The 19,985-nt window shown below is 46.7% G+C and overlaps 8 protein-coding genes across 8 annotated transcripts; 5 read left to right on the top strand and 3 right to left on the bottom strand.

Moving 5' to 3' along the window:
- Window positions 1–2,912: 2,912 nt before the first annotated feature.
- On the top strand, window positions 2,913–4,454 carry GLAREA_10971 (FAD/NAD(P)-binding protein; the record flags this gene model as incomplete). The annotated part of the gene is made up of 3 exons (XM_008079162.1): window positions 2,913–3,787; window positions 3,839–4,325; window positions 4,377–4,454. The coding sequence occupies 3 exons, from the start codon at window positions 2,913–2,915 to the stop codon at window positions 4,452–4,454; spliced, it is 1,440 nt and encodes a 479-aa protein (XP_008077353.1).
- Window positions 4,455–5,447: 993 nt separating this feature from the next.
- GLAREA_10970 (Mss4-like protein) lies at window positions 5,448–6,017 on the top strand (the record flags this gene model as incomplete). The annotated part of the gene is made up of 3 exons (XM_008079161.1): window positions 5,448–5,499; window positions 5,556–5,732; window positions 5,839–6,017. The coding sequence occupies 3 exons, from the start codon at window positions 5,448–5,450 to the stop codon at window positions 6,015–6,017; spliced, it is 408 nt and encodes a 135-aa protein (XP_008077352.1).
- A 339-nt stretch (window positions 6,018–6,356) lies between these two features.
- GLAREA_10969 (uncharacterized protein) lies at window positions 6,357–6,991 on the top strand (the record flags this gene model as incomplete). Its single annotated transcript, XM_008079160.1, has 3 exons — window positions 6,357–6,548; window positions 6,609–6,781; window positions 6,877–6,991. 3 exons carry the CDS (start codon window positions 6,357–6,359, stop codon window positions 6,989–6,991), a joined length of 480 nt encoding a protein of 159 aa, XP_008077351.1.
- Window positions 6,992–7,829: 838 nt separating this feature from the next.
- Window positions 7,830–9,543, top strand: GLAREA_10968 (uncharacterized protein; the record flags this gene model as incomplete). The annotated part of the gene is made up of 4 exons (XM_008079159.1): window positions 7,830–7,924; window positions 7,977–9,093; window positions 9,146–9,409; window positions 9,466–9,543. The coding sequence occupies 4 exons, from the start codon at window positions 7,830–7,832 to the stop codon at window positions 9,541–9,543; spliced, it is 1,554 nt and encodes a 517-aa protein (XP_008077350.1).
- Window positions 9,544–10,793: 1,250 nt separating this feature from the next.
- Window positions 10,794–12,083, bottom strand: GLAREA_10967 (Multidrug resistance efflux transporter EmrE; the record flags this gene model as incomplete). Its single annotated transcript, XM_008079158.1, has 2 exons — window positions 10,794–11,796; window positions 11,851–12,083. The coding sequence occupies 2 exons, from the start codon at window positions 12,081–12,083 to the stop codon at window positions 10,794–10,796; spliced, it is 1,236 nt and encodes a 411-aa protein (XP_008077349.1).
- Window positions 12,084–13,423: 1,340 nt separating this feature from the next.
- On the bottom strand, window positions 13,424–15,504 carry GLAREA_10966 (Acetyl-CoA synthetase-like protein; the record flags this gene model as incomplete). Its single annotated transcript, XM_008079157.1, has 7 exons — window positions 13,424–14,100; window positions 14,147–14,309; window positions 14,356–14,619; window positions 14,673–14,918; window positions 14,967–15,095; window positions 15,145–15,380; window positions 15,462–15,504. The coding sequence occupies 7 exons, from the start codon at window positions 15,502–15,504 to the stop codon at window positions 13,424–13,426; spliced, it is 1,758 nt and encodes a 585-aa protein (XP_008077348.1).
- A 1,196-nt stretch (window positions 15,505–16,700) lies between these two features.
- Window positions 16,701–17,844, bottom strand: GLAREA_10965 (uncharacterized protein; the record flags this gene model as incomplete). Its single annotated transcript, XM_008079156.1, has 3 exons — window positions 16,701–17,074; window positions 17,121–17,508; window positions 17,560–17,844. The coding sequence occupies 3 exons, from the start codon at window positions 17,842–17,844 to the stop codon at window positions 16,701–16,703; spliced, it is 1,047 nt and encodes a 348-aa protein (XP_008077347.1).
- A 555-nt stretch (window positions 17,845–18,399) lies between these two features.
- On the top strand, window positions 18,400–19,974 carry GLAREA_10964 (alpha/beta-Hydrolase; the record flags this gene model as incomplete). Its single annotated transcript, XM_008079155.1, has 1 exon — window positions 18,400–19,974. The coding sequence occupies one exon, from the start codon at window positions 18,400–18,402 to the stop codon at window positions 19,972–19,974; it is 1,575 nt and encodes a 524-aa protein (XP_008077346.1).
- Between the last annotated feature and the right edge of the window lie 11 nt (window positions 19,975–19,985).

Here is a 19,985-nt window from a genome sequence, read left to right as displayed (position 1 = left end):
ATATATAAGATTATTCTTGAATTTTTTTGAATACCTATAAAATGGAAGCGCTTGATTGCAATCAGTCGACAGGTTTTACCACTTGTCATGTCCACTACAAGATACACAACTAGCTTTCCGCACAATAAACTTTCGTCTGTAGTCTTTCTCGCAATTTAGGCCCCCTATTCTGGCTCGATCCAAAAAAGCTGCGTGTCGGACTACCTTCTCGTCTCACCGTCTTCGCTTTTTTCCTCGTTACTTGTCAATTTCCAGAATCACACCCTTCCTGCAGACAGCCTCCACAAGCATCGGCAGCAGCAAGGAAGATTCTTTTAGCGAAAATCTAATCAGATCATCAGATTGTAGGGGTACCTTAGCTCTCCACACAATTGGACCGAGGCCGGAACGCATAGGGGAAGATCAGATAAGTTTGCTTGGCACCCCGCCTGGGAACGGGACAAACGACGACTTCATCAGTCGATTCTGCGCCTGTTCTGACCCTGTATTGCAGTCTACAACCTTTTGAAGCATGTGACGAGCGATATTGAAAAGGATCAGCTCACAATAAATGCAAGAGTCGGAGTAACTTGTTCTTTTCCCGTCGATTCTAGACAACGGTAAGGAATATCAACATCAATAATACATACCAGCTTGGAAGAACTCGATGTGTGGGTGCTACTTGCTGCACTGTGCTGATCTTGCTGTCACTACTGCATAGATCTTCACAAACTCCTCTTGAAGTTTGGACTTAGATCTTAAAGACATGAAGACGATCGGTCGCTGGGTTCTACTGGTTGAGCGCCCTGCTGTAACAACAACATCCTTATTTTTAAGTATAAAATGATTAAATCGGAAACAAGTATATTTGGTCTCTTTGCTAGAAGAATCAAGAAACATAACGTTCTTGAAATAACACAAAAACAGCTAAGTAAGCTAGCCTTATTCCTTTCTACGCTCAAGCCGGAAAATTCTCTTGCTCAATGAACTTTGTCGCCAATGTAAGGTTCATCCTTAAACAACCCACGAACATATCCCTAAGTGAAGTCTTCCCTTGTCTGTCGTGTTGGCACATGTGGTATCCTTCCGTCGTCAGGGTTGATGAAACCAGGGTTAAAGATTATCTCTCCATCTGATTATGTCGACCCTAGTCATATGTCGGTCTTTGACACACTCATCCACAAAAGCTACTCCAGTGCGCAGGTTTTGGCTCTTGTTCAAGCAACAGAAACCTATCAAAGTGATTCTGGGAAATTTTGCCGATGTCGGGAGAAAACTGCAAGCGAAAATGACAAGGGGGCAGCGGATCAGATAAAATGGCTTGGCAAGCTAACCCCTTCACGGAAGGCCAAAGGCCAACTCAAACGGGCCTGCGGCAAGGCGTCATCATTTTTGCTTCCGTTCGTTCTTCTGTTTGAAAATCTACATCGATCGCAAGAAAGACACGGAGCAACGCCGCATATTCAACCATTATTTCAAGTACCTCGGATCATGTGGAATCACAATACTGCTCCCGTTTATCAGTAAAAAGCTCCCTTTATCCAAACGTGCGTGATGGGAGAAATCGGTGTGGCTCCAGACCCAGAAGCCACGACGAGCCAGCATGATATAGCGAGTGGGGGGCTCCGGCAAATGACCAGAATTTGATGACTGGGCAATAAAAATGAGGGGCCCTGAAGCAGGGTTTCACAGGCTTGTTCAATATTTCGGAGGGCCTCACAGTAAATATAATGCCTTTACGGTTTGTTGTACGAAGTACAGGACTCTTCCTTTCGATCTGGCAACCCTTAAACACCTGATACTGCAGGTCCCGACGCTATTTCCGTGGAGCTGCAAAGGCAACGCAGATGCACAAGCATTGCAGCTAGGACAGCCCCAGGATACATCATACATATGGTCTGAACAATATTCATCTAGCTGCATTATTCCAGCCGGAATTCCTCTACTGCAAAGGAACAAGGTAGGAAATGACAGCGTACCTATGGGTCAGGTTGAGCCGAGCTAGTGGGACACTGAGTCCAAACTACCCTTCATATTCCGTTGCGCCGCTCCTCAAAATTTCCGCCCACACATAATACTTCTCTGTTCGATATTTTATTTGGCTCAGCGACTAGACAACCATCACTGCAAACGCAGAGTTCAATTGTCGATATCAATAGGGTTTTGCGATTTCTCGTCAAATCTTTCAAACGCGGCCATACACATTACCGGATCTTAAACTCCGCTGCTGGGACGGGATCTCCCCATTTCATGAAATCAGAGATATATGCAGCCCCGTCATATACCCGGAATCTCCTAATCGACACATTCGAGTCTAGAATTTGAAATTTCAAGACTTCAATCACCATTCTGGTTCTCCGGCGATTTGCAGGCCAATTGCGCTTGTGCTTTGTACATCTCGTCATTACATTTGTTTGGACGCCACATATATCAACAGCACACAACCTCGCTCTTGTATCATCTAATACTTCCACCAGACCTTGAATTGTGTAGTTTATCTTTGTCAGTGTCATCTATAGAAGGATACGGGGAACCAAAAGTGAGTACCGACCAATAGCATAACACCTATTTCCAAGCACAAGCGGGTTGGTCCATTTCCGGGGCTATTTTGCTACCATGTGGTTGGATAGTGAGTCTTAGATGAGTGGGTTAGAGCATAATGAGTGTTGTTCCATTATGGGAACTTGCATAGACAATGAAGACTGATCCATAGTTATAGGTTCATTCAGCCATTGAGCAACTTTTTATTTGCAACTAGATCAAAGGCATCAGCATTTTAAATCTTGCTTTCTACACGACACGCGTCCCAAATTTTACTCTGAGTAATCCGATACCTGAGATAGGTCATCAAATTTCCAGACTCAATCAAGAAACAATTGGAAGAATTACCTATTGGTCACGGGACTTGGTACCATCAAAGTACTCACTGAACCATGGCTCCTTCGGCTATAAGTCCACCTTTGGACTCATATAACCAGAGAAGCAGTGATCAGAATGGTGGCATCATATATTTCAACGGCTATTCAGAGAACATGTCCAACCATGAATCAGTTTCACGTGTTTCCTCTTCAGACTCAGTATTAGATCTCTTATGCATCGGGTTCGGACCAGCTTCTCTCGCAATCGCCATTGCACTCAAAGACAAACAACCAGAATCAGCACAAAATGTGTTATTCCTCGAAAAGCAGCCACAATTCGCGTGGCACGCGGGTATGCAACTCCCAGGCGCAAAGATGCAAATCTCATTCTTGAAAGATCTTGCTACACCGAGAAATCCTCGGTCACATTTTACGTTTATCAACTACCTATTCTCAAAAGGTCGTCTGAATCACTTCATCAACCTTTCAACTTTCTTACCCAGCAGGATGGAATATGAAGACTACCTACGATGGTGCGCCGGTCACTTCGAGAAAGAAGGAAAAGTTGCGTACGGAATGCAAGTCGAGGACGTCGAGGGCGGAGAACGCGATTCAAAAGGCAAAATCCTAAACTGGAAAGTCACCGCGCTCTCTCAGAATGGCGAAAGAATCCAGCGAAAAGCCAGGCACGTAGTCATTGCCGTAGGCGGTCGACCAGTCATCCCTCAAAACCTGCAAGGTCTAAAACACGTCGCCCATTCAAGTCAATTCGCGTCTTCAATCGGCCAGATCCAACAACGCGAGAAAGGACGAAATCCCAGATTCGTAGTCCTAGGAAGCGGTCAGTCAGCCGCGGAAATCTATAATGATCTCAGTGAACGATTCCCAGATTCTCAGGTCAGACTCGTCATCAAAGGCGCTTCTCTACGCCCTAGCGATGACAGTCCTTTGTAAGTCCCCCGTCACCTTCTCTTGACAAACAGTACTGATTGGGATTCTAGCGTCAACGAAATCTTCGACCCCGACCGCGTCGACGGAATCTACTCACAAGACCCCACTGTACGCGCAGCAGCCCTCTCCCTAGACCGGGGCACCAACTACGGCGTCGTGCGCCTCGAACTCCTCGAGCACCTTTACGAAAAACTATATCTCCAGCGCATGAAGTCCTCCGACCAAGAAACATGGCGCTGTCGCATCCTGCCCAACCGGATGGTCGTCAGTGCCGAACCCAGCACCGGGTCTTCTGTACTCCTCAGGTTTCAGTGTAAAGATGGAGGCGAGGAGGAGATGGAAGCGGATTACGTGTTTGCGGCGACGGGATACCGACGGAATGTTCATGAGGATATGTTGGGGTCCGTGAGGGATCTTGTGGTGGAGGAGGGGGGGAAGATGGGGGTGAGGAGGGATTATGGGGTTAGATTTACGGAGGGGAGTGTTGATGAGGGGGCGGGTGTTTGGTTGCAGGGTTGTAATGAGGGGACGCACGGGGTGAGTTCTCTTTCCTCTTTCCTTCGAGTGGTTTGGCTAACATGCAAATAGTTGAGTGATACGCTTCTTTCCATTTTAGCGGTTAGGGGCGGTGAGTTGGTTGATAGCATTTTTGGCGGAGGTGCTTAGGTTCGGGATTTCGCCCTCTCCGGTGCGAATTACACATGTTTCACTTTATAAGATCAATTTAAGCCTTTCTGAGGGGAGGATACACCTTAGGTTCGTCGAAGGATTTAGAGATGCATTTTCCACACACCGCTGAATTGCTTTTTCTGGGGGCGGGTGGGTGGTGAAAATTAGATTTTTCTTTCGCGAGCGACTCATAGGCGAAATGCAATTTTTTCAGATTTACCAAGAACACTAGATCTGAGATAAGTCGGTCCTGTAAGCTTGCAAGTTCATAGATAGTGTGTATACTGTTCTGCTATTTTTCGCATTCCCAGTTCCATCCATCCATTACACCCTACAACCCTGCCACCCAATCTACATTCATTATCCTATTTCATATCATCCAGGCCTCCATATTCCAAATATTTTGGAGACTTTGACATCTTACAAATTCTCATCAGACGGAAATTCGACTTTGTTTATTGGAGTAAGTGTTCTGCGGCACTCGTCTACCGACCTGCATTCGGATCCGTCCATGCCGAAACGGGAGGCTGACACCCTGGTCGGTTTATGTGGGAGGTGAGATTCGGGCGTTGCTTGAAATTGATAATTGTCCTACTACCGCTTTGTAAAATAATTGGATAGTTAGAGGAGGTGTGTTTTCGAGGATTTGAAACATGCTTATTCATCGCTTTGGCTTTTTGATGGTAAAAGCCTCGGACTAAAGGGGAGGGAGGTAGGCTTGTTGATGGGTGTTTGATGGAGATGAAGGTTGACGTGCAATTATATCTGTTTACTGTTTTTGGTGGTGAGATGGATGATGGGCAGCCGGGGTATAGATGGCTTTTTTGGGATGGAAGATTTTAGGTGAGAGGATTAAGTATATAAACAGCTCTGTTCCAGGTCGAAATCAAATCATCAATTCAGCACTCACTCACCCTCTTCACAGCCAACTCAACTCACATACTCACCTTTCCAATCACACAACTCAACTATCCTCTTCAAACCGAAAAAATGCCAGGCTCAGGATCCTGTCTCTGCGGTGCAATCACCTACGAATTCACCGGTATATCCTCCCCTCCCCATCATCCCCTCCCTTGACACCATTCTAACAGACTTCAGGCGCCCCAGCAACAACAGCCATCTGCCACTGCACCGACTGCCAAAAATGGGCCGGCAGCGCCCTCTCCACCAACGTCGCCGTCCCACACGACTCATTCAAGGTCACTAAGGGAGAAGCGAAGAGATATGAGATGAGGGGGGCTTCGGGGTTGGAGTATCCGCATTTCTTTTGTGCTGGTTAGATCTCCCCTTCCCATTCCCTTCCAATTACCTGAATTTTGGGTTTGAGATGCAGAGTTTGGTAGGGGTTTGTGGGTAAGAAAAATGCTGATAGGTTTACTAGATTGCGGATCTTCCATCTACGCTCAACCGCAATTGATGCCGGAACTTACGCTCATCAGAGCTGGGACGTTGGATAATGGGGGTGCGGAGTTTGATGTTGAGGTGGAGTTTTATACGAAGGATCGGAAGGGGTTTGTTAGTGCTGTTGAGGGGGCGAAGCAGTGTGAGACTATGAGTTAGTGAGGATATTTAAAAGGTTGGGGCGATTTGGGGATTTGAGGATTTCATTTGCGAATAAAAGGTGATTAGTTATTGATGTTTGAGAAATTAGTTCGAGAAGAAAATGACAAAATGTTTTGCAGCGTGACATGTTTTTATGTTGATTCTTGTTGTAAGTTGATGAGAAAATAAAGATACAGAGCAGAGAAAGTATATTATGCTCCACGTGACCCTCCTTGTCCGTGCACTCGCGAATCAAAGTCACGTCTTCGATTCTTGATCACTGCCTTCTTCATGTCAAGCTTCATATATCAATTTTTGTTCTCAACCTATACCTACCTCTTCTTATTGTTCCACGCCATGTCGACAGCCATCCTACATCGAATGCTCATCAAAACCCATCACATGACATCACGCAAAAAGATAGGCGTCATCACTCGCGCAGCGAAAACACATGACTGTTCTGTTCTTCTCAAAGTTGGAGCTCCGCCTGGAATCATGTTGTGTGAAGGCGAAGAGAATGGAGTTAAGGAGTGGGAAAATGTTGTTAGAGTACGTTGCTCTTCTTTTCATCGAATGTCTTCGAACACGTGACTGATACTTTTTGGATAGAAATTAAGATATAAGGATATGCGTCTGGTTAAGAGAGAGAGTATTGAAAAGATGTCTCTTGGGCCACTGGGAGTTGAGACGGGTGATGTGCAAGAGATTGAAGAGATCAAGGATTTTGCAAAGTTGCTGGAAGGCGATGAGGGGTTGTATCAGTGGTGGAGGGTTGGAATGGGGTATGTGAAGGATACTGGTTGAGGGTTGGTTCTGTAAGGAATATAACAGTGAGTTGCTCGCTGATTTGCTGGAGTTGAGGTTTACTAAGTATTAGGAACTCTCAAAACAGCCATTCTCAGCCTGGTCATGGCAGACGCCAGCACAGACGAGGCATTGACGCCTATCCACAAGCGTCACAAATTCTCAAGCGGAGCATTAATCAGGGTTAGAACTTCTGCCGCTAGTTGATCTAGTCTTGACGAGCGGGTAGACTGTTCAGACGGGGGTTTTGTGCTACCTCCACGGCGGTAGACATACCAATACGAAGGAGGTGGAAACGTAGACTTTCATGCGAGACGGACCGTCCTATCCACGGACGTCAACCCGTCTGGTATTTCACTTAATGATAGTTATCTCAGTCTGAAGCCATGTAAGCGGGTGCTCGAAGTTTAGTTTCCATGGTTACTGAGGCGAGAGAAGCCTTTAGGTACGTTAGACCGTGACTTCCCAACATGCCTTCCTTACAAGACTCATTTACCCATATCATCAGAGCGAATATCGCATATTTCGTCAAATAAAATTGAGCAAATATAAATTTTTGTGCCGATTGTATATTTCATTAAACCGAGGCATCAAATACAATGCAGTTCGTTGTTCGTCCCTCGACTGCTAGCACACTTCCACATAGTACATCCCTCGATGTGCACATTTACTCTTATCAAAAGAAAAAACGTTTTATAAGGCGTCAATCAAGTCGAGGAATCAGAGGGTTTTGCGTCTAATTTATCGTTCATTAGGCCGAGGCATAAGATATCATGTAGTTGGTAGCTCCTTCCTCGACTGTTACACTTTGGCATAGCTCCTTCCTTAACTTCCCCAACTTACTCAACAGTACATTCAAATAACAGTCGTTCCTTCCTCATTTCGCCAGCAGTATTCAAAGTGGGTCCTTGGAAGTCTTTAAACTGAGCTCTTTCGTCCTCGATCTCGACTCTCACTCTCTCACTCTCAACCACACCACCACCACACAATTCCCAACGCAACTAAGACATTCAAATTCGCCACACAATGGCTCCTTCAAGAAAGGTGAAGAAGCAGAAGGAGGTGAAACAGAAGAAGGAGAAGAAGAGCAAGAAAGGGCCACCTCCCCCTGATCAACAAAGGTCAGTCCATGTCTAACATTCCTCTTAATCATACCTAATACAGTCTTCTCAGATGGATTTACGCTGGTGTCTACAAGGGCCCAAGTGGAGCAACTGATCAGATTTGGTATGCCTTCGCAAAAAGTCCCTATTCCCGTGATCGATACAAGATCGTCTTCAGTGGAGCTAAACACGGTACCAAACTTGGAAATCGCGGTGTCGGCTTGGGAAAAAGATATTTGATCACATGGGCGCCACATCTTCTTAAGGGGTGGAAGCATTTCTTGACTGGAAATGGCCAATGGAAGGATGGACGAGCAACAGCAGGTCGAGTGGTGCAGAGAAAGCATCTGCTGAAGCTTTTTCAAAGTTCTACATTTGTAGATCCACATCCAGATGGCTGCCCAGGTATGTATATTGGGCCAAGTGTGAATCTAATTCATCCTCCCCGTTATAGAGAGGATCTGGACGTAATTCGGCAGCGGAAAATCGACGCCAAACTTTGTTATCCCAACACACGAATTCCTCTCACCATTGCACACATCAAAGTTGACCTGTATCTCCAAATCTCCAAATCACCACTCACAGTCGCCATGGATTTTCTTCAAGGCAAGATGGCACTTACAAACCAGTACAGTCCGCCCGGTTATCACATTATACAGGCCGATCGAGTAGAATCCGCTTTCTTCCACCTAGGATGGCGTGTCGACTGGCGAGCCGTCTACAAAGCCAACAAACACGTCAGAGAAAAGTTTGTGAAACTAGCAGTAAACTCACGCTCATGGATCCATCAACCCCCACTTCAAATCGACGACCAACAACCTCACAGCAACGCCCTCGCCATTGTGATGCAAAAATTGCGCAACGAGAACATTGAATATCACAGCTATGACTCCTCTGGCAGTAGTGACGATGAAGATGAATCTTCTGGATCTGATAGCGATGATGATTTGGATGACTCGTCTGATTCAGATGGGTCTGGAGGTGGTGGACCAAAAGGTGGAGGACCACGAAACGGCGGAAATTCTAGACCCAAAAGACCTAAACCCACTCCCCCCTCCTCCTCAGACAGCGAAGACGACCTCGACGACCGCCCCTACAACCTCCCCGACTCCGCTTCCTCATCTAGCTTCGGCACACTAAGAAAACAGCTCACCGCATACAACAAAGCACATGCAACACCTAGAAACGTATCTCCCTTCCCCTTCCCAAACCAGAAATCAAAGTACTAACACACCCCAGGACCCCTCTTCCTCCGAAGATGACGATGAACAAGACCTTTTCGTCAAACCCGACATGACATCCTTCAAAAAAACATATCTAAACTCCTTATCCAGCAATTCGCCTGCAGAGTCTGCGAGATCTGCATCCCCCACCACCACCAGCGCGCAAAAATCCGCCATATCTTCCCTCCTCGCGCCAAAACCCGAGCCCGAACCATCACTCATAAAAGTGGAAGACCGACAGATGATTGAGATCTTGGATTCAGATGAGGAGGATAATGCTGTAAGTACCCTGCTGTGCTTGTGTATATGGTAGGGAAGGGACTAATAAATGGATAGGGAAGGGGATGGCGCGTCCGTCTGCCGATACGTATGGATGGACGTGGTGGGAGGGAGGATCCTTGGATTGTTGATTGAGCTGAGATGGGATTGTGGTTTTCATTCACATTTTTTTCTCCATTTATTTGTATTTGTTGAAAGGGTTCGGGGAGGGGGGGTTATTTGGATGGTTGGGCTGGCATCGGTGTATATGGGTTATCTATGAAATGGACAGCGATGATACCCGGGGATATCGGATTTATTTAAGGATGGGTTGGGATCGACATATTTGGGATTTATGAAATGGAAACGGAATGATACCCTGGATATACTTGGGTTGGGCAGGCCATATTTGGGATTTACGGCAACGAAATGAACATGAAATGGATGATACCCAGGAACTAGGATCTATTTACGGTTCGGCAGGGCATATAGGATTTACACAACTAAATACATAACATAGACAACATAGACAACATAGACAACCCCCACGTCCATCACGCCCATCTACCTAAGAACTCAAACCAAAAGTTTTAATTCAAAATCCCATCTCCTCAACCCAATTGACTAAACGAAAATCATTACAAAACACCAACCATACACACGGCTTCTTCCCCTCGAAAAGGGGGCCCGTTTAGCTAAGCGACCTCTTTTGCCGTTTCTGAATCAATAAGCAATATCTGCTCGAATTGATCGAGTAAATGTGCGATATTATTTATTTTACTTATCGGGAATATGTACACGGTGCTTACTTGAGTTGACTCTGTCAATGTCCTGCGATAATGCCTCAAATTGACTAATTGCATACCCGATGTTTCCTTAAAACAATTGATTGAATAAACATGATTACGTTGTTTAAAACAATTGATTGAATGAACGTCATTCTGTTTTTCACACAGACGTACGGCAGTGCCTCAATATGATGGAACGAATGTTCGACATTGTCTCTGTAGAGGAGATAAGAGGGGGTTGCTTAGTTTGAGTGAGTAGATCTGCGATATTGTCTGATATATAAAGGCAAAATGTGACGTATTCCCTTAAGTTAATTAAATGAAGATGGGATATTGTCTCTTTTACTTGGAGGAAATATGTATGCGGTATTTTCTCAAGTTGATTGAATGAATAGGATTTCTTGCCTCTTTTTACATTAAGGGAACAAGCGGGTTTTTCTTGAATTCGTTGAGTAAATGTGCGATATTGTCTCTTTTACATGGATGGACTATGCTTATTTGTCAACACCATCATAAATACGTGAGAACTGATAATTATATTAAAACTCTCTCCTAGCTCGAATAATGCAACTCCATCCCATCCCTCCTCACCATCAACCCTCAACCATTACGAATATTTCAAACACTCCCCCCACCAACCACCCCCTCCCTCCTCGCCTCCCTAACAGCCTTCGCCTTCGCCGTCCCCAACCCCGCAACACCACCCTCCTGATTCGCACCCAACCACGGTTTCCTACTATCCCCCAACACGCTGCCCGCCAAGAAATAACACACCAATCCTAAAATAATCAACACGAACGCAATAGGGTAAAGATAGTAAATCGAGTATCCAAAAACGTTGATCCCGATGATGACGCCCCAAAAATTGCCCGTCAGGAGCGAGATGTCGAAGAATGCCGCCGAGGACATGCGGAACATGACGGGTGCGAGGGAGTAGAATGTAAATAGAATGAGCGTGTAGCCGACGAGGTAGCCGCCTACGGCGCCATCCCAGACAGCGCCGTGGAAGGATGAGCGGTCGAAGATTGCGGCTGTGATGCCGTTGATGATGATGCCGAAGAGACCGAGCATGCCTAGGACTTCGTAGGCGGGTCGTTTGGAGACGAACCATTCCTCGAAGACGTTTGAGATTCCGTAGAAGGTTGCGCCGGCGACGCAGAATAGGTCGCCTTTGACTTGTGTGGAGATGGAGGAGCCAGTCCCGCCGGTGATGGAGTCGGAGCCGATGAGCAGACCCATGCCGCCGAAACAGACGAGGATTCCGATGATTTGGAAGGGCTTGTAGCGGACTTTTAGGAAGGTGAAGGAGACTATTACGACGCAGATTATGGACCAGAAGTTTATGAGTTGGGCGGAGAGGAGATTGGTGTAGCGGTAGGCGAGGACGGTGAAGTAGTTTCCTTCTACGTCGAGGAAGGAGAGAATGATGTATTTCCAGCCGTCGACCAAGAGGAGTTTGAAGTATTTCTTTGGACCGTAGGCGTAGATTGTGTATGTTGTGTAGACGAGTGCGAGGAGGACGTAGTTGAAAAGGGTTTGGAAGGCTGGGATGGATGTGCCTTTGTTGACGAGGAGGGTGGAAAAGGTGTTTGTTCCTGTAATACAGAGAGCAAGAACCTGCCTATCAACTTGTCAGTATACTGCCTTCTCCTCATAGTCAAGATAGCAAACTCACCCAATAACCAACACAATCCAAAAATCCCTCGTCAACACATAAGAATACCAATGTTTCTGCTTCCTCTCCAACGCCTCAATCCCCACCGCCACCACCTCCGGATCCACATCATCATTCTCATTCCGCATCTCCATACTATGACTCCCATCACTCACACGCAGTCCCTCATCGCCAGATTTATACGATTCCCCCACCGGTGTCGCGTGCGTTTCCACGCCTGTAGATTTCGCCATCCCGTCGTTCGCCTCGGAGTCCGTGTCAGAAGTATATACAAGAAGCGGGGTTTCCTGATCGGAAGCCGTGATGAAGGTATTGACAAGAAAAGTATAACAAGTTGGAACCTCGAACAAGTCTTTCTTCGTCCCCGGAAGAGTGCAGTAAGCGCAAAGACTTGTAAGTCGCCTACTGTTGTCGTTATGATGCGCAGATATATCGCATTGATGTCTTCACGATATCAATGCTTCGCTGCGGCGGTGTGGTGTTGTGAAGGAATTTAGATGGTGATGGTGGGAGAAGAACCTTTAAAGCTCCCGCGCAGCTGGGTGTGATAGCGGGGCAGCTCGCAGGAAAAAAGCTCAGGTGCTGCACGGACGGGTCTCCAGCGCATCATGATTGGGTTCAGGTGTGATGGACGCTGGGTCTGGAAGGGCAAGTGGGGAAATCTTGCAGCGGGCAGCGCCGACGGCACGGCCATGGGAGATACGAAGCAAAAAGAAAGTTTGCGTGTGGCGGAATTGAGTTTGTGTGTATGGATAGATGTGAATGAGAACGTGGGAGGGTTGTACGCATTTGTCATTTGAGGATGAAGTTTGGGGTTGGATTGGTAGGGGTAGATTTTTCTTGATGTTCAAGGTATTTATGTTGTATTGAATACTTGAGTAGGAGGATACAATAACTGAATTAAGCGACTTCTTCTTGGGAGGAATACTTTTCCAGCTGATTTAATCAATTACATAACACTAAGTCACATCTATATTTCTCCTTCCAAGTTCTAGAACTCCATTAAAAGCTCTCCTCCTCGGTCTTATTCCAACCCATCAATCCCAGCCCCATACTCATGATTCAGACAGTAGAACGGATGTGAAATTTTCGGTACTCGAATCAAGATCTAGCCCAAGCTTCCAAATATCTTCAATTGTGGATACAAAGATAAGTTCTCTCGTAGTGAACAAAAGATGTGCTAGTTTCCTTCAAGTTCGAAGGAGCGCATTATGGTAAATGTAAGCTCTACCGACAACAGAAGACGAAACGTAGGATATTGTGTCAATTCAGTCGAGCATTTGTTGTCTCTAAGAAGGTTATACGGTCCTTCAGGGTCCATTTGAGGAGCGAAAAACATCCTTGGAGGACAGTAAGACCCTCGAGGACTTATGATCGAATGTTGGTTGTTGTGTAAGCCGCGAGCGTCGACATTGAGAATAATGGGAAGCAGGTTGTGCACGTATCATCAGTGAGCACTGAAGTCGATACAGAGTATTTCAATGTAAATTTCATTCATTATACAATTACACCCATCCACCACTACTCCACCACCCATAATTTCCAAACCCACCATCCACCACCACATCACAACCTACAACTTCGCACCCTTCTTCCTCCTAGCTTCCTTCTCCTTATCCCTCAACAACCTTCTCAAAATCTTCCCACTCGGACTCTTCGGCACGACATCCAAAAACTCCACACCCCCCTTCAACCACTTATGCTTCGCCTTATGCTCCTCCACATACTTACAGATATCCCTCGCGACCATGCGATCGTTTTCTTCCAGACCGACGCTCGTGCTCTTCACTACATACGCCTTAGGGACCTCACCCGCGCGCTCGTCAGGTACGGGAATGACGGCGCAATCAGCGACGGAAGGGTGAGAGAGCAGATGTGCTTCCAGCTCTGCTGGGGCGACTTGGAGGCCTTTGACTTTGATTAACTCCTTGATGCGGTCGACGATGAAGATGTGTTCGTTTCCGCCGGGGCTCTTTTTGATAACTGCTTCATCGCCGGTACGCATCCATCTACCTTTACCATCTGTGTCTTCGATAAAGGTTTCTTTATTCGCTTGGTCGTTGTTTAGGTAGCCGAGGACTACGGATGGGGATTGGACGACTAGTTCTCCGGGTTGGTCGTAGGAGTTGATTTCTACGCCTTCGATGGAGAGGATTTTTGCTGTGAAGCCTGGGAGGAGACAGCCTGAGGAGCCGAACCAGATGTCGTGTTGTGGGGTTCCGCAGACGACGGTGCAGGTTTCTGTGAGTCCTGCAAGAATATTAGTATGAGCTTATGATTTGTCTTGGGGACTTACCGTATCCTTGTTTGATTGCCCAATCAGGGTAGACTTTCTGAAGTTCTTCCGCAGTTTCTGCTCCTAATGGTGCGGCGCCTGTAAAGATTGATCTGACGCTTGACAGATCATATTGCGAGCAAACTTTCTGGTTCTTGGCTAATTGGATGATGATTGGAGGTACCTGGTTTCATCAGTCAATAATCCTTCTTGCTAGCTTCTAAACATACCAGGTAAAGCCCAGCAATCTTGAATCGTTGAATTGCATTCAAGAATGAAGGCATTTCAAACTTAGGTAGAATGATCACCTCGTCACCGCGATAAGCGCTCACATGAGCAATCACAACTAAACCGTAGATGTGGCTGAGTGGTAAGAGACCGAGAACGACTTCGCTGGTTTGACCTTTAGGCCTCTTCTCCCGGACGTGTTTTTCGAATAGGGTAAATTGTAAGACATTGGTAATGACATTTTGGTGACTGATCATTACACCTTTCTATGTATTGTCAGTCACATTTTTCAAATCATGGCTTTGGACTCAAGACGTACCGGTAATCCAGAGGTGCCACTAGAATAGCAGAGAAAAGCAGTCTGCCGTTTCCCTTGACCCTTCTCCCACTTCAACTTCTCAAGCTCCGGCAATTGAGCGCCCTCACTGATCAATTGTCCAACAGTCTTGAACGGTACAGACTTTGATCCTGAAAATTCCTTTGGCATCTCTAAAATATAAACTTTATCATTCGGGATACCCACGGCTTTCGCTGCTTGTAAAGCCGTTTCGAGGAGTGCTATACACTATTCATATTTTAGTATTCAGTATTACCGAGCATAGGTTTAACTCACTGTAAAAAGACATGTCGCGCCCGAAGATTTCAATTGAAACTCCAATTCCGAAGCGGAATACGCGGCATTCGCTGGCGTCGCAATACCATTCAGACGATGAACCGCATAAGCTAAAGTCATAGAATCAATCTGTCGCGATCAGTCGACTGCCACCTCCCAAAAGGCAACAAGTACCAACCGTATTCAAAGCAAATATCCCAGCAACCTTATCCCATTCCGTCCCTTTACTTGGTAACCATCCGCACTCTTTCGATATCGCTCGCGCCAGAAGCTCGACACGCTCCGCATGTTCAGCTGCTGTATAGGTCTTCCCCGTTAATCCGCAAGTAAATGGGTTTCGCGAGGTTTTCGTGGGTTCACGACCATGTGCATCGTTAAGAATGAATTCGCTGATGGGAATTGAATCAGGGGGACCTAATGTTTGGGGTCAGCCGAGGTATCTTGAAGTTGTTCGGGGAAGCTCCGTTTGCGAGGAAACTCGTTGGAGTAACTTACCTGGTTCCAACGGTGGCATAAATGCCGGAGGTGTGAAAGGCATCTTGAAGTCTTTATTTCACAGATTTCTGTCTCTTCGGAATGTTTTTCTTGGATGTGAATCCTGCGAAATGTCTCACAGTTTCAGACGTATCAACCCGTTGGTCACAACAGTTGGAATACCCCGTTTCTCCACGGTGGCTGCTGACGTCCAACTCGTGATGCTCTTTTCTCTTAAAACTTTCGTAATAAAGTAAAAGAGTAAGAAGTTCAATCAAAGAAAGAGATGAGAAAGCGGCGGCAGCGCCAGCTATTCACCGGCGTCATCTCCTCCATGCGGTAGCTACGCTACCCCATATTTCAGATCCGATCCCCATACGCGGGGTTACTGTATCTCACCAAACCCAACGGGAATTAGTGGAATTCCCGTGTTGCGGGAGCAGGTTCGGGAACTGCAGCTGTGCCAACGGGAGTTGGGCTCACTGAAGCCAAGGGCCGAGGTTGGCTTTCAGCTCCGGTACAGCTTGTGAACGCGAGTCAGGGAGGGTAACCAGCGTGATGAGTTGGGTTTGACAAGTACACAGTCTCGAGAGACTGTGGACATTGAAGTAATTGGATCGTATTGCGCGAGCTCTAGCTTTGAGATAGGTGTTAGTAGTGTCTTGTGAGAATAAAGTTACGACATGCCCAGGTCAGAGATGGGAAATAGAAGATACCTATAGAAAGCATAAGGTACACGGTGCCATTTTCTAGCGAGACCATTACTATTTCGAGTACGTTAAGTACCTTAGCTGTTCTACCAGAAGGGTTGTATAGTACACATCGTCTCGTAGCTGCGTTTTAGATGGGTGTATTTAGTTCCTTTTTGCGTAGAATCGAGTATGTAGCAGGCTATCTACTCAATCAGCCATCGAAGGCTATCACGGCTATGCACACAACTGCTGAGAACAGGAAACCAAAGCGAAGAAGACTAATGATGTCTTGAGCAGGAGAAGAGATGCAGTCCATATAAGGTTTTTACTTCTCGTGTATCTCGTGTTTGATCAGTAATATAAGCATGGAGCGGGTCCAGCGAAGCAGGGGACGGCAGAAGACAGAGTCAATATCGCGAAGGGGAGAGGAAAGCAACTATTGTATGCGCCTTTTTAACCAGCAAAAGAAACTCATAGTGTCTCGTGACTTCATCAATTTCATCTCCGCGCGTTCAATGCACATCTTTTAGGGTATCTCTCTTACAACATCGTCTACCTTCGCCATCTCTCATACAGCCCAATACACATCAACATTAACATCCGTAATAATGTTTGACCATCCCCCAAACCGGGCCTTTCCCCAGACTGTAATCGCATCTCCAATCTTCAGGTTCCTTACAAACTCTCCATCCAAACTAGCTCTTCCTCGGCCTTGTTCCTCAAGTGCGTCGGCTTCTGGAGATTCTTCGTGGATATTATCTGTTGCCCTCCATTCAATGACATGATCTTGCCAAGTATTGGATGCAGTGAGGTTCTTTTGCAGACAGGTTCGTCCTGGTAGAAGAGGGAATTCGGGTTCTTGCGAGGGAGAAAAGTGAGGGAGGATTTGACGAGTTGTTAGGACGATGGGGTTTTGAGAGTTAGAGGTTCCTGATTCGTCATCTGCGAATGTTAGCAATGAAGACAGCCTTGTGGGTGATGGATCTACCTTGACGCTTTGCTACCACCCTTTCCAAACCGACATCAAACCAAGTAAATGATCCTCGATATGTTCCCCTATCAGCAGCGGACGACCCTCCCCATCCTTGATCATGGCTCCTAATAGTAAACACAATCTTCCGACATGTAAGACCCCGTGAAGCAGAATCATCACCCAAACCCTTCAAGACCTTCTTTGTCAACTCATCATCTCCCACCTCGCCAGGCGCAGATTCCGAAATTAAAGGAGCTCCTTCTAAATTCCAAGCATATCTCCCTGTCCCCTCAAGTTCAGGTCCGACATCCGTAGTCAACTTCCGTGGTGTGTCCGTTGAGGTTTTTGTTATTGCGTGTGTCCATTCCTGCAGCGGCATAAATCCGAGTGGTGGGGTTCGTAACTGTGTCAAGTAAACCTCTGATCCTCCAAAAACTCAAGTAATGGGACTTACCAGTAGTGAATTCTCCTCCACACCACCAGCCCTGACATACAAAGGATTTTCTGATTCATGTCGATGAAACACGCTTCGAGTATGTGGCCAGTATTCTGCCTGATCTATTATAGCATCGACGAGTTCTAGAGGGAGTTTTGCAGATTCGAGAAAGAATTTCTTGACCTCTACTACATCGTCAGCCGTTGGGGAGAAAGGTTCGCTTGGTTCTGATTCTAGTATAGGGTTGAAGATTGAAATGGCGGTATTACGAATAGCTGCTGTGAGGTAGTTTACCGCGTCCATTTTGGAGGAGAAATATCTTTGAGCTCGTGAGGAATTGAATTCGTTGTCTGCGGGGTCGTAGAATAATACGAGATGAGGATACTTGTTTGCTTGCTTCCCGTCAAAGGTAGCACAGCAGTTCGTCTAGGTGCAGTGGAACTAGATTACGAGTCTTCTTCTCAATTTGAAACTGGTGGTCAATGGACTTGAATAATGGCTTGATTGTATTGTATGTATCTATTCGCAGTAGGCAGAAGGAATCAGGTTTGGACAACATGCTAATGTCTCGTGTTGACTTGACATAACAAGCTGATTCGCAACGCTCATGTGGCGGGTCCAAAATGACGCGTTACGGATCCCTCCGCACATATGTGGCGTAGCACAAGGCTGTATGCAAGGCTACCACACCTCGGCTACGATAACCAGCTGTAGGTCACGTTTTCTGACGCAATCACGATTGCGGGATGTTTTTGCGAGTTCAATCGCTGACAAAACAGCAGCGGCCAATTCCTCAATCAAGTTGAAATATTTTGTGTCAATGGACTTCTGCTCGTCAATTTCTATATCTGTATCAATATGAACTTATCTAGAAGTATGCTCGCCTGCGCGCGAATAGCTTCAAGGGCACCGCGAAACGTTACGATTCGAAATTCATGGTCTCGAAAGGCTTCAACCAAGAGTCCTCCAATTCCACAAGCCGCGAAATTACAAAATGCTTCAAGATCTCTTCATTCTCAGAGCGCTCGAAAGTCTAGCTCTGCAGACATTGCGGTAGCTTCGAATCCAGCAATGGCATTTCCTTGTTTGGACGCCCTCGAATCGAAATCTGCGACTCTTGAAGCAAGATCTCTATCAAGTGGCCCCGAGCCTTCCTATACGAGCGGCGCGACACAAATATATCATTGCGAAGACCCATTATTACTAGACTGGGGAGGAGTGCTGCCAGAATTTGAAATTGCGTATGAGAGCTGGGGAGAAATGAATGCAGACAAATCGAATGTTATCCTGCTACACACCGGCTTATCGGCCTCATCACACGCCCATTCAACAGAGAAGAACCCAAAGCCTGGATGGTGGGAGAAGTTTATAGGGCCTGGAGGATGTTTAGACACGAATAAATACCATGTAATCTGCACAAATGTCATAGGAGGATGTTATGGCTCGACAGGACCACGAAGTATAGATCCAGCAGACGGGAAAAGATACGCCACCAGATTCCCAATTCTCACAATGGAAGACATGGTACGAGCCCAGTTTCGACTCCTCGACGGCTTAGGCATTTCAAAGTTATACGCAAGCGTAGGAGCAAGTATGGGCGGCATGCAATCTCTAGCAGCAGGCGTCCTATTCCCATCCCGAGTCGGTCGAATAGCCAGTATCTCAGGCTGCGCACGAAGTCATCCATATAGCATCGCAATGCGCCATACCCAACGACAAGTCCTAATGATGGACCCTCACTGGAACCGCGGCTTCTACTACGACACCATCCCACCACACGCAGGAATGAAGCTCGCCCGCGAAATAGCAACAGTAACCTACCGCTCCGGACCAGAATGGGAGCAGCGATTCGGTCGTCGTCGTGCAGACCCGTCTAAACAACCAGCTCTCTGCCCGGATTTCCTAATCGAAACATATCTCGACCACGCCGGCGAGAAATTCTGCCTCGAATATGACGCTAATAGCCTGCTATACGTGAGCAAAGCAATGGATCTTTTTGACCTAGGTGCTGCTGCTCAATCCGCAACCGCTACTCGTCGCGCGGCGAATTCGTCCCGTGTCTCCTCCCAGAATCCAACCCTTAATCCCGAAGACTCCTCATGCTCACTCACCCTCCCATCCACACCATACGAAGAACAACCCTCCTCCCAACCGGACCTCTCCACTCCAGTCTCTCCCTCCACCACTCCTCCCGCAGACCTTATCGAAGGCCTCAAAGCGCTACGCGATCACCCAGCGCTCGTCATCGGCGTCGGCAGCGATATCCTTTTCCCGGCCTGGCAGCAGCGGGAGATTGCCGAGACGTTGCGGCGGGGAGGGAATGGGAAGGTTACACATGTGGAGTTGGGTGAGGATGTTAGTCTTTTTGGGCATGATAGCTTTTTGTTGGATTTGGAACATATTGGGGGGAGTTTGAGAGGATTTTTGGGGTGAAACTCCTAGGT

This window comes from Glarea lozoyensis (genome assembly GCF_000409485.1).
Source record: "Glarea lozoyensis ATCC 20868 chromosome Unknown GLAREA11, whole genome shotgun sequence".
Taxonomy (NCBI): domain Eukaryota; kingdom Fungi; phylum Ascomycota; class Leotiomycetes; order Helotiales; family Helotiaceae; genus Glarea; species Glarea lozoyensis.
This window is presented reverse-complemented; position numbering and strand designations above follow the sequence as displayed.